Genomic DNA, 13,617 nt, shown 5'->3' with positions numbered 1-13,617 from the left:
CCCAGACCATGAAAAACTTTACTGGGTATCCGACATGTATGACAGTGATTCAAAGGGATCCAGGAAGAAGAGCCAAGAATAGGCTGTCCGTGTCACTCTATTTATTGATTCCTGTGCATAGGATAGTCATTCTTTAACTGCACCTACAGTAACCCCGTTTCAGCCTTCTGTATTCCTGTCCCCCACTGTCATCCCCTAGCCCTCTGTGCTGAGCTTCGAATAGGGCAACACCTTGGAATCCCTTAACACCCAGTTTGCTTCCCTGTTTGCCTTCCGGAGCGAGGTAAGCCGTCATCATCCTTCCTTGCCCTCTGTGTATTAGAGAGATTTTCTAACAGGATTGAATAACCAGGAAATTCTCTTTCTGTGAATTTAATATTGCCTATTTGTTTTTTGTCATTCAGGAAAAAAAAATTATTGACTCTGGGCAATACCACGCATTGTATATGGACAGTTGAATGGCGCAGCCAGCATGACCATTGGCACGCAAACTTACTTCTGAAACTTTAATAATAGTTAGCAGATGGGCAGCACTCTCCATGCTTCCCTCCAGTCGCAGGCACAGTAACAGTAGGAGAGTTGTCAGAATAGACACAGCATGGGCAGAAGCGACGCATGGTTCTCCAATGGTGTCTGTTGGACGTAGCAGAAGTAATGGAAGCTTCCTTCCTGTGCAGTTAAAGTAAATCACTTGAAGTAACAAGAGTGCAAATTTCTCTCATAGTCACGCACTTATATGAAACAGTAAAGGACGTAAATGTGCAAGCGTCCTTCGGCCACATAACCGATACAGCACTGGCGGTAGCAGAGCAAACTTCTGTTACACACAGATTAGCTATGAGTGAGCCAGCAGTTTAAGCTACACTCACTTCACAGATTCATAAAGATTTTGCCTCAACAAGCAGTTACAGCAATTCTAGCAGAGCAAGCTTCCCTTACAGACTGACGCTTGTCTGTAATGGTAGAGGATGTAAAGGTGGAACACACACAACATTTAAAGATTCCTTCTCAACTAGCACAACTGCAACACAGATAGCAGTTTTAGGCTTCCTTCACAAACTTACACTTAACTGGACTAGTGGAGGCTATTGAAGCAAGCTTCCCTCCAAGCAGACCATCTACAATCAGTGGACTAGCAGTGCAGGCTTCAAACACACAGAGAGCAGAGGTAGCAATTAAAGATTCCCTCTCAGGCAGAACAGCTGCAGCACTGATAGCAGCAGTAAAGTATACACTTCCACAAATAATAGTAATAAACAACAAATACCAGTGCAACTTCTTTACACAGCTTACATTCTTGGCATGCACTTTCTTCCTGTAGGACACTGTGATTTAATCTGTTATGTCATATATTCTTCTGCCTCGACACATAACATCTTGTAATATATAAAAGCGCCAGAATTACACCCTATCTTCTGCTTTTGTTTCTCAACCTCAACCTTGTTTGTTAGTGCTTGTCGCATTTGGCTGTGGTTTAGTATCCACTTACTAGTTTTCTTTTTAGTATGTTGTGCTTGTAGTTTCTCCTAGTGAGGAATCGTTTGAAGATCTTACAGAAGAAAGTAAAACACTTGCATGGAGCAACATCAGCAAACTAGAGATTGCAGACCAACTTCAAATTCACAAAGAGTAAGTTTTTATTGTGTGAACACTGGAGACTTGATTTGTAATGTTTGTGTGAGGTTTATGAAAAGCAAGTCACCTGAGAGCTCAGCACTTCACCTGCCAGGGAGTGCTTTCCCACGGAGGACTAGAAAAGAAAGAATATTGTGTTTGTTTACATATACATTAGCCCCAAATTCTAAGAGCAATAAAGTGTGTTCAGTATGTGGATTTTCTCTATGATATTGAAGAAAGCTCTGTGGCTGAATCAAAAAGCATGACAATAAATAATTCAAGATTATAGTTCAGTACCTCACGCTGCGATACATGGATTTTGATAGCAGTGATGGACTGGACTCTGCAGCACATATCTTCTGTAAACGTCCCTGCTCTTCATCACCTGCAGTACTTTCTCAAATCAGAACAACAATCATTTGAAGTACTTTAGTAGTGATATTTACAAAGGTAAATTCAGGCACAAAATTAAGTTTATAACCGAATGTACCTTTATTTTTTACCACAGCCAGGAATTCACAAAGGGATTCCTGTCAGCCATTAGTCCATTTACGCGCACAGAGATCTCCGTCACAAGTTCCGGGAAATGCCACTCAGTGAGTGGGTAATATAAGCTTTTTTAAGTGTTTCAAGGTGTGGTCACCTTAGAAGTTCGTAAATGCCCTCAGACAGTTCACAAACTCCTCTTATTCCCTATCCCAGTCTGGAAACTAGGGTCTTTTACTCCAGTACTGTAATGGCGTAAGCCCCTTTCCAGGGTGGGAAGGTAAATGAATCCCCCTCAGATATTGTGGTGGTTTACGGGAAGGACTTTCACCACAAGGGAAAATATTTTTCCAGCAAAGAAAAAAATGCTGTTGAGAACTCTGCAGGGTAATTTGGATAGCAATGGTATTGTCATATGACCTTCCCAGGAATCTGTATGACAAGATGCTTGTCATGTATTTTCCTGTGTGAGAAGTGAAGTCATCCCAGAAAGACTTTACTGGCGGGCCACTGATTCAAGAAGGCCACTTATGGAGAAAGGTTTTTACCCATAATGGTGGCTAAATCCTGGTATGATCTTTCTCAAGAAAGCCTACCTCTTTCTGAAAACAATAACAATCTGCTTAGTCGTTTATGAGATTTTAATTAGTGGTGGTAGGCCTGTTAATAGTACATGGCTTTACTGCTATACAAATAAACATAGGGATACGCTTTCAGCAAATTGTATTTGCTTGTCTTGTTGCCTGGAAGAGTTCCTTCGTTAACCATCCGTCTTTAGAAACTTGTGATTAAAACTCCTTTGTGCCTAATGAAATCTCTGATTTTGGTAAATAATAGCATAATATGATATGGCGTTCTTAAAAAAAAAAAAAATTAAACTTTTCAAACCTAGCTAACTGGTTAGCTCTTTTTGTTGTTTAATTCAATTGGATGAATGGAGAGAAGAATGTAATTAGTTTCCTGAACAATCATATTTGTGTTTAGAATTAATCTTGATAGCTGATATACCCATTTTCCTTTTCGCTAAGACTTTGAAATCTACAAGCTTTGTATATGTGTATGTTTATAAATATTTATTAAACATTAACTATTTACATGGTTTCTGTAAAATAAAGTGACAAATATTTAGTGACCAAGGAAATGAGTTACTTGTGTATGTTAAGTTGTACTTAATAGTTTCAACTACAAACACTTATGCTCATATTTATTATTAATATGTATTATGTACAGGGCAGTTACTGGTATTGCAGTGTCAAACAACGGCTCTTCAATTTTCACAACATCTCAAGGTATGTCTGAATAGCATTTATTGATTGTCATTCTTATATTTAAATATCATTATCCCATTGGTGCACTATTTTCTGATGAATGCAGATGTTATGTGAGTCAATACAAAATTTTGAATAAGTATTTGAAATATTGCTTTGAATTCATTCTTGATGTACAGGGATGTACTTTATCAAAAGGTTACACAAGTCGATAGTGTAATACATAGTATTTTGCTACTGAGTGACACCAGAGCTATACCTCATTTGGCAGTTAGTGACTTCATAACAGGGTCCAACTACTCAATCCAAAAGTAAATGTTTCTCGCAATTGCGACAGAAAGTTATAATTCTATTAATGATACCTAGTAAGGATTATGCTTTTCTACATATATTACTGGATTACCACAGTAATATGTTGTTCGATGCCATGTGTTGCATAAATACACAAGTTCTGCATACTCCTGCCATTTAGTGTTAGGTCCAGAGTTGTGCAAGTTGTTTTTCTTCTCAGAAGTTTTTCGAGTCACAAGGTCGGGTGACTCCTCCTCTCGGTGATATTGCGCATGGGCATCGACTTCACTGTTAGATTGTTTTCTCTCCGCTGTTGGATTCAAACATGTGTGCCTCCGCTCTGTGTTTTCAACTCCATTCGGTACAATTTGGAACGATTCTTTGGTTCCTTTACTGTCCTGACGGTATTATTTTCAATTGCAGTTTTTCACTTCTGCGCTGCTCTTGATTTTCGTTGGTTCGGGCTTCAACTGACTGCCATTCACGGTGCAGCCCATTTTGGGCCTACCTTCCCACATGTCGCCGGCTCCATCTGAGATGCATTTCTGATGGAACGAAGAGCCTTCAGATTTTGCCTTCATTGCCATGCAAAATACCACTTTCACTAACCCCTCATGTTCAGCCTCTGCCTCTCACCCGACCGTAAGGGGGCCAACTGCGTTGTTTGCAAGTCATTCAGTTCTGAAAAGATCCTTTGGGACCGAACGGCTCAACTGCCCGAAATGTCTCACAAGCCTCGGTGAAGAACATACGCAGGAAAAGCCAACTGCCAAAGAAGATGAAGCCTTCTCCATTGAAGACAGCTCTGGCTCGGTCGTCAAGCTGAGTCTCGAAATGTGGGACGTATATCTGTCCAGATTGTGAATACTGTGGCCTCTCCCCAACATCGAAGCCTTCCAAAAAATCACCACTTCCACTTTTATACGCTGGACAAACACTGCCTTCTGGCCATGGTCGGATCGGAAAGACTGTCTTGGCTGCCCCACCATGGGGCCCGGCACCGAAGGTTGCAGCAAAGTGCAAGCCTTCAGCGTCAACCTTCACCTCATCGGGCCAACAGAATGTTTCAGCCCGACCCTCGGTATTGACCCGGCAGCCGCCTCATTCAACCACTGGCCTGACAAAGCCTCACCTGGCCAAACCCAAACCTTCAGGACCTAAAGCCTCAGAGCCAAAAGACTCTGGACCGTATTCAGCCTCTGCTTTGTAGTGAATCCTATCTTGTTTTAATGGGAGGCAGGAGTTAGCTTAGCCCTCTGGCTTGTAGACTCATGCCCCCATCACCCAGTGACTTTTACCCTACTTAGTTTGCTCTGTTTTAGCACATTTATTTAATTATATCTTTCAAGATGGCTGCCTTGTTTCTAGTTAGGCCAATGTTTTATTTTCACGTTATCAGTGCCACAGCACTAAGGTGTCACTATCAAGCGAGATGGATAAACAAACTGTAGGTATTCACATTAGGTACTTTGCCTCTTCATGCCTATGAGGGAATTGTTTACATAAATTGCCGTCCCAAGCATGTCTTGTTATCTATTGTTTGGGAACAGACCTACGTCAGGGGTCCGAGCAGATCTGTACAAATGCACCTCACATAGACAGATAGTCAGAATGATTCAGACCGGATGCCATTGCTGCTATTGATGCTGTACGTCGCCTTGACGCTGACCCAGTCTTCGTGCCCCTATGGAGTCTTGGCTAGAGACCTCATTCCAAGGTAACAAGGGTTGGGGGGCTCTTCTCATGGACATGGCATTGGCAGATTAGGTTTAACATACCTAGCTCTCTTCAGGTTAGAGATCAGGTTAATCATGCTAGGGTATTAGGACATATTTCACATCTCATGTCATTTCATGTTATTGCAAGATGGTGGGGGTCTTTGTATTAATGAGTCTTGTGTTCACAATTCTATTTCTTGCATTTCATTATCCTTATCATTGCAGTCTATGCAACGTATTGTGAATTGAAGTTTTGTTAAATAAAACCTATTGAAAACTTTACTGCATCGCCTTCATTGCCTGTGTGTGATTGAGACATGTGGTGTATGTGAGAAAGGGGTAATCTCCGTTTACCACGACACTCCCTGAGATGTCACACTCTTGAGTCTAGGCATAAAGGCTGCCACAAATCACCTTTGACTTGCTTTTTGGCGAGGTGCTGCTTGTGAGCCGGGAGGGTTGGGACAACAGTTGTCACTTGTAGGACTGGCATAGTCACCTACAAACATAAGTATTGTCATCCTTAAACCAGCAGTCTTGCCTAAAGCAAGAGTCAAACTACGACAGCTACCCCTATCGAGCCGATCCTCGAAAAACTGGATGTCGGACAGAGGTAGATTCAGATACAAGTTGGCACCGGCTGGATTATTTCTACTTCTTCCTGTCCACCACCTCACAAAGGCAACCCTTTATCCAAATCAGCTAGAGCCAGTTGGATAGTCAAATGTATACAATCCTACTACATTAAGGCCAAAATACATTTACCTGTGTCTCCCAGAGTAGACTACACGTAAAAAGGGAACCACTGTGGTCTTTCTTGGAAACATTCCTATAGCTGACATTTGTACGGCAGCTACATGGTCTACACCACACACCTTCACTAAGCACTGTTGTGGGGATGTCTTAGCACACCAACAAGCCAGTGTAGGTCTAGCAGTACTTTGTACCCTTTTTCAGACTACTCAACTCCCACAGCCTAGCCACCTCTTCTGACGGGGGGGACTGCTTTACAGTCTTTACAGAGCATCTGTATCTATAGTCACACATGCAATCAAACAGATGACAATACTTACCCTGCAAGCATCTGTTTGTGGCATGTAGTGCTGTAGATTCACATGCGCCCCTCCTTCTCCCTGGAAGCCTGTGGCCGAGTCAGTTATATTTGATAACATTACATTTAGCATGGAAATAACTTTTCTTACAAATACCTTTCACTCTTTTCTCACCTGCCTGCGGGAAAACATTCTAAAAATTGGAGACGATGCCCATGTGCAATATCACAGAGAGGAGGAGTCACTTGACCTTGTGATTCGAAAGAATTCTTCGAAGAATAACAACTTGCATAACTCAGGACCCAGCACTAGATGGCAGGAGTATGCAGATCATTTGAATGCACCTCACTACATGCCACGAACAGATGCTTACAGGGTAAGTAACATGATCCGTTTTCAAAAACGGTCTGTGCCTACAAGAATCTTGGAACAGAGTAGAAAAAAACAAATGACCAAGAACACCAGCCACACTCCAATACACTCTATTAGTCCAGGCTAATAAAACACCTGTTTCTTAACATTCAACCAAACATTTGAACTGGTGATGGAAACTTCCAGGCAGACTCATAAAGAGCTCCTCTGATCAGAAATCCATCATCAAAACTCATCAACTTTTTCTGCATACTTGACAAGTAGGGTTGCCACCTCCAATATTTTACAAACATAGTCAGTATTCTCATGTCATAGCTGGTAAGCATATATGGAAATATCAAACAAAGGTCAGTAGTTTTCTCCATTAAAATGTACACATAAGACAGCAAATAAATATGTAAAGTACTTGAAACCTGTTTGAGAGTTGTCCAGACTGTTTCCAAATTCCCTTTAAAATATATAGAAGCAAAATTGCCTTGGCAACAATAAATACAGAATTCAGGTGATTTTACATATCATAGTCAATTACCATTTCTACTTCCCCTTCCACCTCCTCCCCGAACCCCCATGCCTCCAAGCATTAAAACACTGAGAAAGGTGGCAACCATATTGTGAATAGCCTGAAATGGCTTTGGGATGTTCAGATCATGAAGCCTATCATTATGGCATGGGGAAGGAAACAAAGGTGGCATCTCAGTCAATATCTGCACACCAAGGGGAGTTCACCAGCAGGGCACTGCCTTCCTGCATGTGGCTTGCCAGATTAACCCTATTGCACAAGAATAAGAGCTAGTTGACCATTTGCATCACACCAGTTCCCATGGGATCAGAATCTTTCTCCAGGCACCAATTGTGCCAAGTGCGCCAGATACACCACACTGATCTGTACATATTGTTCATTCCAGGGGCCCAAGGCTGTTCAAAGACAAAAATAACATTGTCTCAAGTTACCAGGTCTTGTCATTGCCCCTAGAAATCCACCAGTACACAAGCTAACGAGCCAGTTACTCACCAGGGAATGAGGCTTTCAGAGATAACCTTTCAGAAACCCTTCTTACAGTGTAAGATCAGAAAAAGACAAAATGTTCCATAAGAACTGGTAACCAAGCTTGAGACTTGAGCGTGGCGTTGCCTTTAGATTCCTTGTTTAACTTCATAACCAATATCAGGATCATAAATAGAAGGAAGGCTTAAATGGCCATTCTGACCAGTTCTACACAAAAACATCTAAAGCTGCCTTTTCGGGGGCCAGTTGCCACCTAAAGAACACCAGAACCAACCAAGGAATTGAGTTCCATCTTTCCAAATGCATTTGAACTGTGGTCAGTTTAGTATCCAGATGCTGGCATCAGTTAGAATTTAAGATTCCAAGTTCTGTCCTATTTTTAACCTTGGTGGGAAGTATTTTGATAGGATGGATAATTGAAGGTCCAGGCAAAAATGGCGAAATCCACACAGTAGCTTCCCAAAGGTTCTTGAACTCCTCCCACCCTGCTGTTTGCTGTTTCTGACTGCTGCCATATTGTGCATTCTTATGAGAATGCAAGACATGAACTGGTTCCCTGGCAAGCACATTACCACAGAGGAGGCTCATCCTTAGACCATTTCCTCACCGCATTGATCTGCCTACACTGGGTTTTGCAGCTGGATTTGTTGAAGTCATACTCTGTGACCATGTTGGAAGCCCTCCTGAAGATGGCCTAACCTTTCTGAGTGAACATTGATTCTTACACCATGGACTTTACTATCTTAACGTCTCTGACAGGTCCATCTCTTACATGTATGAAATGCCCTTCCTCAGATGCTGAGTCTACAACCTCTGTTGCACCAGATAGTGAAAATGCACTGGAAACAGTGGAGTAATGGAGGCCGCCTGGAGACCTAATGATTTCACTAACTGGCACAGAGCCTTTATGGTTCTAATGGAGGCCCCTGTCTTGGCACAAAAAATATCATCTAGGTACGTCAGCGGAATCCCTTATACTTTGAGTGTTTCCAGAGGTTTTGTAAAACACCAGAGACCTTGCGGAATTATGTCATTGAGATGAATTACCCAAATGAAGAACATTAGCCTGATGAAATCTGGGTGACAGAAGTTAATTTCTCCAAATGTCACAATGACATTCCAAGGTTCCCAACACACTCTCAGTGAAGCCAGCATCAATATCAGGAAAAATGTTAGTGGGTAACCATGCCAAAAGTGGCACTTTACTACACAACCCCCTCCCAAACGAAAGTGTACAAGACTAACCTTTCCCAAGAGAGTCTTCATTGTCTAAGTGGAAGAACCTGGAAAGGCCATCTGCATTGGCATGGGCAGTCCCAGTTCTGTGTTCCACTGAGAAGTCCATTTCCTAGAGGGAGATGGACCACTTCAAAAGTTTTGGGTTCTCACCTTTCATTTGCATTAGCCATCTGAGAGGTCTGTGGTCAGTTTGAACAATAAAGTGAGTACCAAATAAGTATGGTCTCTGCTTTTTCAGTGATCAAACCATAGCAGAGGCCTCCCTCTCAATGGCACTCACAACAGGCTGGTCATGGCCATCATCATTGGTCTGGGACAGGATTGCTTCTATCCCATGTTCAGAGGCATCTGTCTGCACAATGAACTGCTTAGAATAATCTGGAGATTGGAGAACTGGTGCTGAGCACATTGCCTCCTTCAGGGTGTCAAAGGCTTTTTTGGCAGTCTAGTCCAATTTATCTTTCTGGGCATATTCTTTGAGGTCAGTTCTGTGAGGGGGGGTCACAGTGGATCCATAACCCTTCACAAACCTCCTTTGTAACCAGTCAATCCAATGAATGCCCTGTCTTAAACCTGTGTTGTCAGAGCTTCCCAGTCCAGAATTGTCTGGATCTTGGGCTGTAATGGTTGCACTTGGCCTCCACCTACAAGGTGGCCCATGTTTACAATAGTGCCCTGCCCTATTTGGCACTTTGATGCCTTAATAGTGAAGCCTGCTGATTGCAGAGCCTGCAAAACCTTCTCCAGGTGGACCAGGTAATCCTGCCAGCTGGAGCTAAAGACAACACTATCATGCATGTGTGCTGCACTAAAGGACTCCAAAACAGCAAGGACTTGATTCACCAACCTTTGGAAGGTGGCAGGAGCATTCTGTAAGCAAACAGGCATAACAGTAAACTGGTAATGCCCATCAGGTGTAGAGAATGCTGTATTTATTTTTGCTTCAAGTGCTATTCTGATTTTGCAGTTTCCTGCAGTTACGTCAAAGGTACTGAGGAATTTAGCGGCACCAAATTTGTTTATAAGTTAATCTGCTCTTGATAGTGGATGAGCATCTGTCTTTGTGACAGAGTTGAAACCTCTGTGGTCCACACCAAACCTCATCTCTCTCTTTCCATCCTTGGAATGAGGTTTGGGGACCAAAACCACTGGGCTAGCCCAGGGGTTGTCAGAGGGTTTAATAACCCCTAGATCCAGCATCTTGTGCACTTCCACATTGATGATTTCTTTGACTTGGTCAGACGGTCTATAGATTTTTGTTTTGACAGGTAAACTGTCTCCTGTGTCCACATCACGGGTACACAGGTGGGTCTGTTCAAGGGTCAAAGAGAAGAGGCCAGCAACCTTTTGTAGGACTTGCCTCCTGTCAGCTTGCTGTTGGACAGTGAGGGTGTCTGAGTAGACAACTCAACTACCCAGCTTTAGGGTCACGAGGGATGCGGTCAGGGAAAGGTTCTCCCCTGCTTCCTGCTCCTCATAAGTAACCGTCAGCATGGTTACATCTGGCTTGTCACCATAGAGTTTTAGGCGGTTTACATGGATCACCCTCTTGGGTGTCATGCTGCTGCCCAGACTCTTTTTCTCTAGGATAGGGTAAGGGCCACTCCATCTATCCTGAAGTACCCTGGGAGCCACAGACTCCAGAACACATACCTTCTGCCCTGGTTTGAATTCTACCAGTCCAGCCTTTTGGTCATGCCACTGCTTCTGTAGCTGGTGGCTGGCCTCAAGGTTTTTGGATGCCTTTTCCATTTACTCAGCCATCCTTGAGTGGAGGCCAAGCACATAGTCCACTAGAGCTTCTTTAGGCTCATGGAGGGGTCTCTTCCATCCTTCGTTTACATTGTGGATGGTGAGGTGTGGTGAACTTGTAAGTCACCCCACACACACATTCCACATGTGTTTCAGGTAAGCTGACATAACGTTTGTACCCCGGTCAGAAACCACCTCCTTCGATACCCTACTCTGGTAAAAAATACCAATCAGGGACTTTGCTACTGTAGGAGCTGTAGCAGACCTAAGGGGAATTGCTCCAGGATATCTGGTAGCATGATCCACTACAATAGTATGTATTGGTTTCCTGTGGCTGTTGGTGGCTCAAATGGATCCACAATGTCCACACAAACCCTTTGAAAGGGATCCCCCACCACAGGACGTGGAATGAGGGAGGGCCTTTGTGTGGCCACCTGCCTTACCACTGGCTTGGCAGGTGACATAGGAATTACAACACTCCTTCACCCTCTGGGACATATTAAGCCAGTGGAAATGGCTGACAAGCCTATTCCGTGTTTTTGTTTCTCCCAGATGCCAAGCTTGGTGGATGTCATGGGCCAAAGTTAGGATAAACTCCTTAAACTGCCGAGGCACTACCACTCTCCTGGTTGCACCAGGTTTGGAGTCTCTGGCCTCAGTTTATAGGGCTCCATCTTCCCAATAGACCCTGTGTGAGGCACTGACATCTCCCTTTTCCTGTGCAGCTGCTTGCTGCCTCTGGCCTTCAAGACTGCGACAAGTCTTTTGTCCCTGGCACAGCTGTTCGCTTGAGGGTCCCCCTGGGCACAAGAGCTCTACCTGATAAGGATCCAGCTCCATGGACTCAATTCCCCGGGAGGCTAAAACGTATTCCTGAGAAGGGAGGTCTTGTTTATTTTGCTACTCAGAAGCTGGCCCCCCAGTCTTCTTGCCCTTTCTCTTGGAAGGTTGGGCCATTATTCCAGGCTCCAACACTTCTTGTTCACCCTGTGCTCTGCTTTGTGCTCTTGTTTTTACACACACCATCTCAGGGATTCCCACCATGGCTGCATGGGTTTTGAATTCTACCTCAGCCGAGGCTGAGGACTCCAGATCATTCTCTAGCAAGCATTCTACTGGGATTACAGAAGGGACCACTACTTGTTTCAGGCCAGTAACCCCCTCCCCATTCAGAGCCATGGGATGGACCTTAGTTACATTGTCAGCATTGGTAACTGGATAGGTTTGTTCAGCCAAATACTGTCTTGGGGAAAACAGTTTTTCTGTCACCATGGTGACACTAGCACATGTATCCCTCAGGGATTCTACCTTTGTCCCATGAATCAAGAGATGCTGTCTGTATTTTTGCATGTTAGGGGGCCAGACAGCAAGTGTGGCAACATCTGCCCCACCCTCAGAGACTAATGTAGCTTCAGTGTGAATCCTGATTTGCTCTGGGTACATTGTTGATCCCACCTGAAGACTGGCTATACCAGTACTAACTGAAGCAGTGCTAGGGGGATTCTTTTTGGGACAGGCCAAGCCTCCAGTTTGGTGTCCATTCTGTTTACAGTTCTCACACCTTGCCTATTTGGGATCAACGTTTTTACCCTTGTACCCATGTGAGGATTGTGAAGAGGTTCCGGGCCCACACTCCTGTGCAGGTTTTTACGGCCCTTGAGAAGACTCTTTACTTTTCTTTAGGTGTCTCACCACCCTTCCCCTGGGGAGGCTTTGTGACCTCTTTCTTTTGGTCACCCCCAGTGGAAGATTTAGTCAACCTTCTCTTAACCTAGTGGTCTGCCTCCTTTCCAAATATTTGGGTAGACATTGAACCTAGGTCTACCAGATATTGATGCAACTTGTCATTGAAACAGTTACTTAAAAGATGTTCTTTAACAAACACATTATAAAGCCCATCATAGTCATGCACTCCACTGCCAGTCATCCAACCATCGTGAGTCTTCATTTAGTGGTCTACAGAAATACCCCAGGACTTGCTTGAGGTTTTGTGAGACCCCGGAACCTAATTCTATAATTCTGAATTCAAAGCCCTAATCAGGGTATCCTTCATGTGGTAATAGGATTCAGCATCTGCACTAGTGTGAGGAACTTATCCCTACACTTACCAGTAAACAGTTCCCAAAGGATTTGTTTAGTTTTCTGATTGCACAAGCTCTCTAAAAAACTGTGACCCACTTGGTTATGTCATCACCTTCTTCATATTTAGAGAGAGACAATCCCTTTGGGGATTTTTAGGACATCAGAATGCTCTCTGGCCCTATTTAAGTTTCTGCCACCATTAATGGGTGCTAAGCCCATATCTGCTCTTTCCCTCTCTATAGCTAGGAGCTGTTGCTTGAAAGCTGATCGTTTGGCCATCCTTGCTAAAAGGAGGTCCTCTTCATTGAGGCTGGCCTCAATGATTCCAGAGAAACTTGACTCCCATGTGGAAGGGCCAGTGAGCACTATCCTTGGAGCCCTGATCACCCTAGTTAGACGAAGAGGGGGATAGTTCATCATCCTCACCTCTAACATCTTCCCTATCTGAGGGGAGGTATTCCTCTTCAGCAGGGTAGTCCCATGTATACTCTGCCAAGAGGTCCTGGAGCTTGACCTTGGTAGGGTTGGACCCTGTTTTAATCTTTTTTTAGTCTGTAGAGGGACCTTAACTCTCCCATCCTTAGATGGAGGTAAGGGGTGAGATTAAGCTTCAAAACCATGTCCTCCGAGCTGCTCATTATGTTACTAAATTTAGGGATTAGTTATAGGGATTAAGACCTACTTCTACTACTTACCCGTAACTAGAGTAACTTTTAAGTCTAAAAAAGAAATGC

General features: G+C 43.6%; 1 protein-coding gene across 2 annotated transcripts in view; it reads left to right on the top strand.

The window, feature by feature from the left end:
* Positions 1-13,617, top strand: part of NSMAF (neutral sphingomyelinase activation associated factor) — a 665,048-nt gene that overhangs the window by 519,849 nt on the left and 131,582 nt on the right. For both annotated transcript variants that reach the window (XM_069220229.1, XM_069220228.1), the window contains exons 22-23: positions 1,521-1,629; positions 3,334-3,392. In XM_069220229.1, coding sequence (XP_069076330.1) covers positions 1,521-1,629; positions 3,334-3,392 — 168 coding nt within the window. The remainder of the gene's footprint in view (positions 1-1,520; positions 1,630-3,333; positions 3,393-13,617) is intronic.

Source organism: Pleurodeles waltl, chromosome 2_2 (genome assembly GCF_031143425.1).
Source record: "Pleurodeles waltl isolate 20211129_DDA chromosome 2_2, aPleWal1.hap1.20221129, whole genome shotgun sequence".
Classification (NCBI taxonomy): Eukaryota; Metazoa; Chordata; class Amphibia; order Caudata; family Salamandridae; genus Pleurodeles; species Pleurodeles waltl.
Note: the sequence above shows the minus strand (reverse complement) of the source record. Positions and strands in the feature narration are given on the sequence as shown.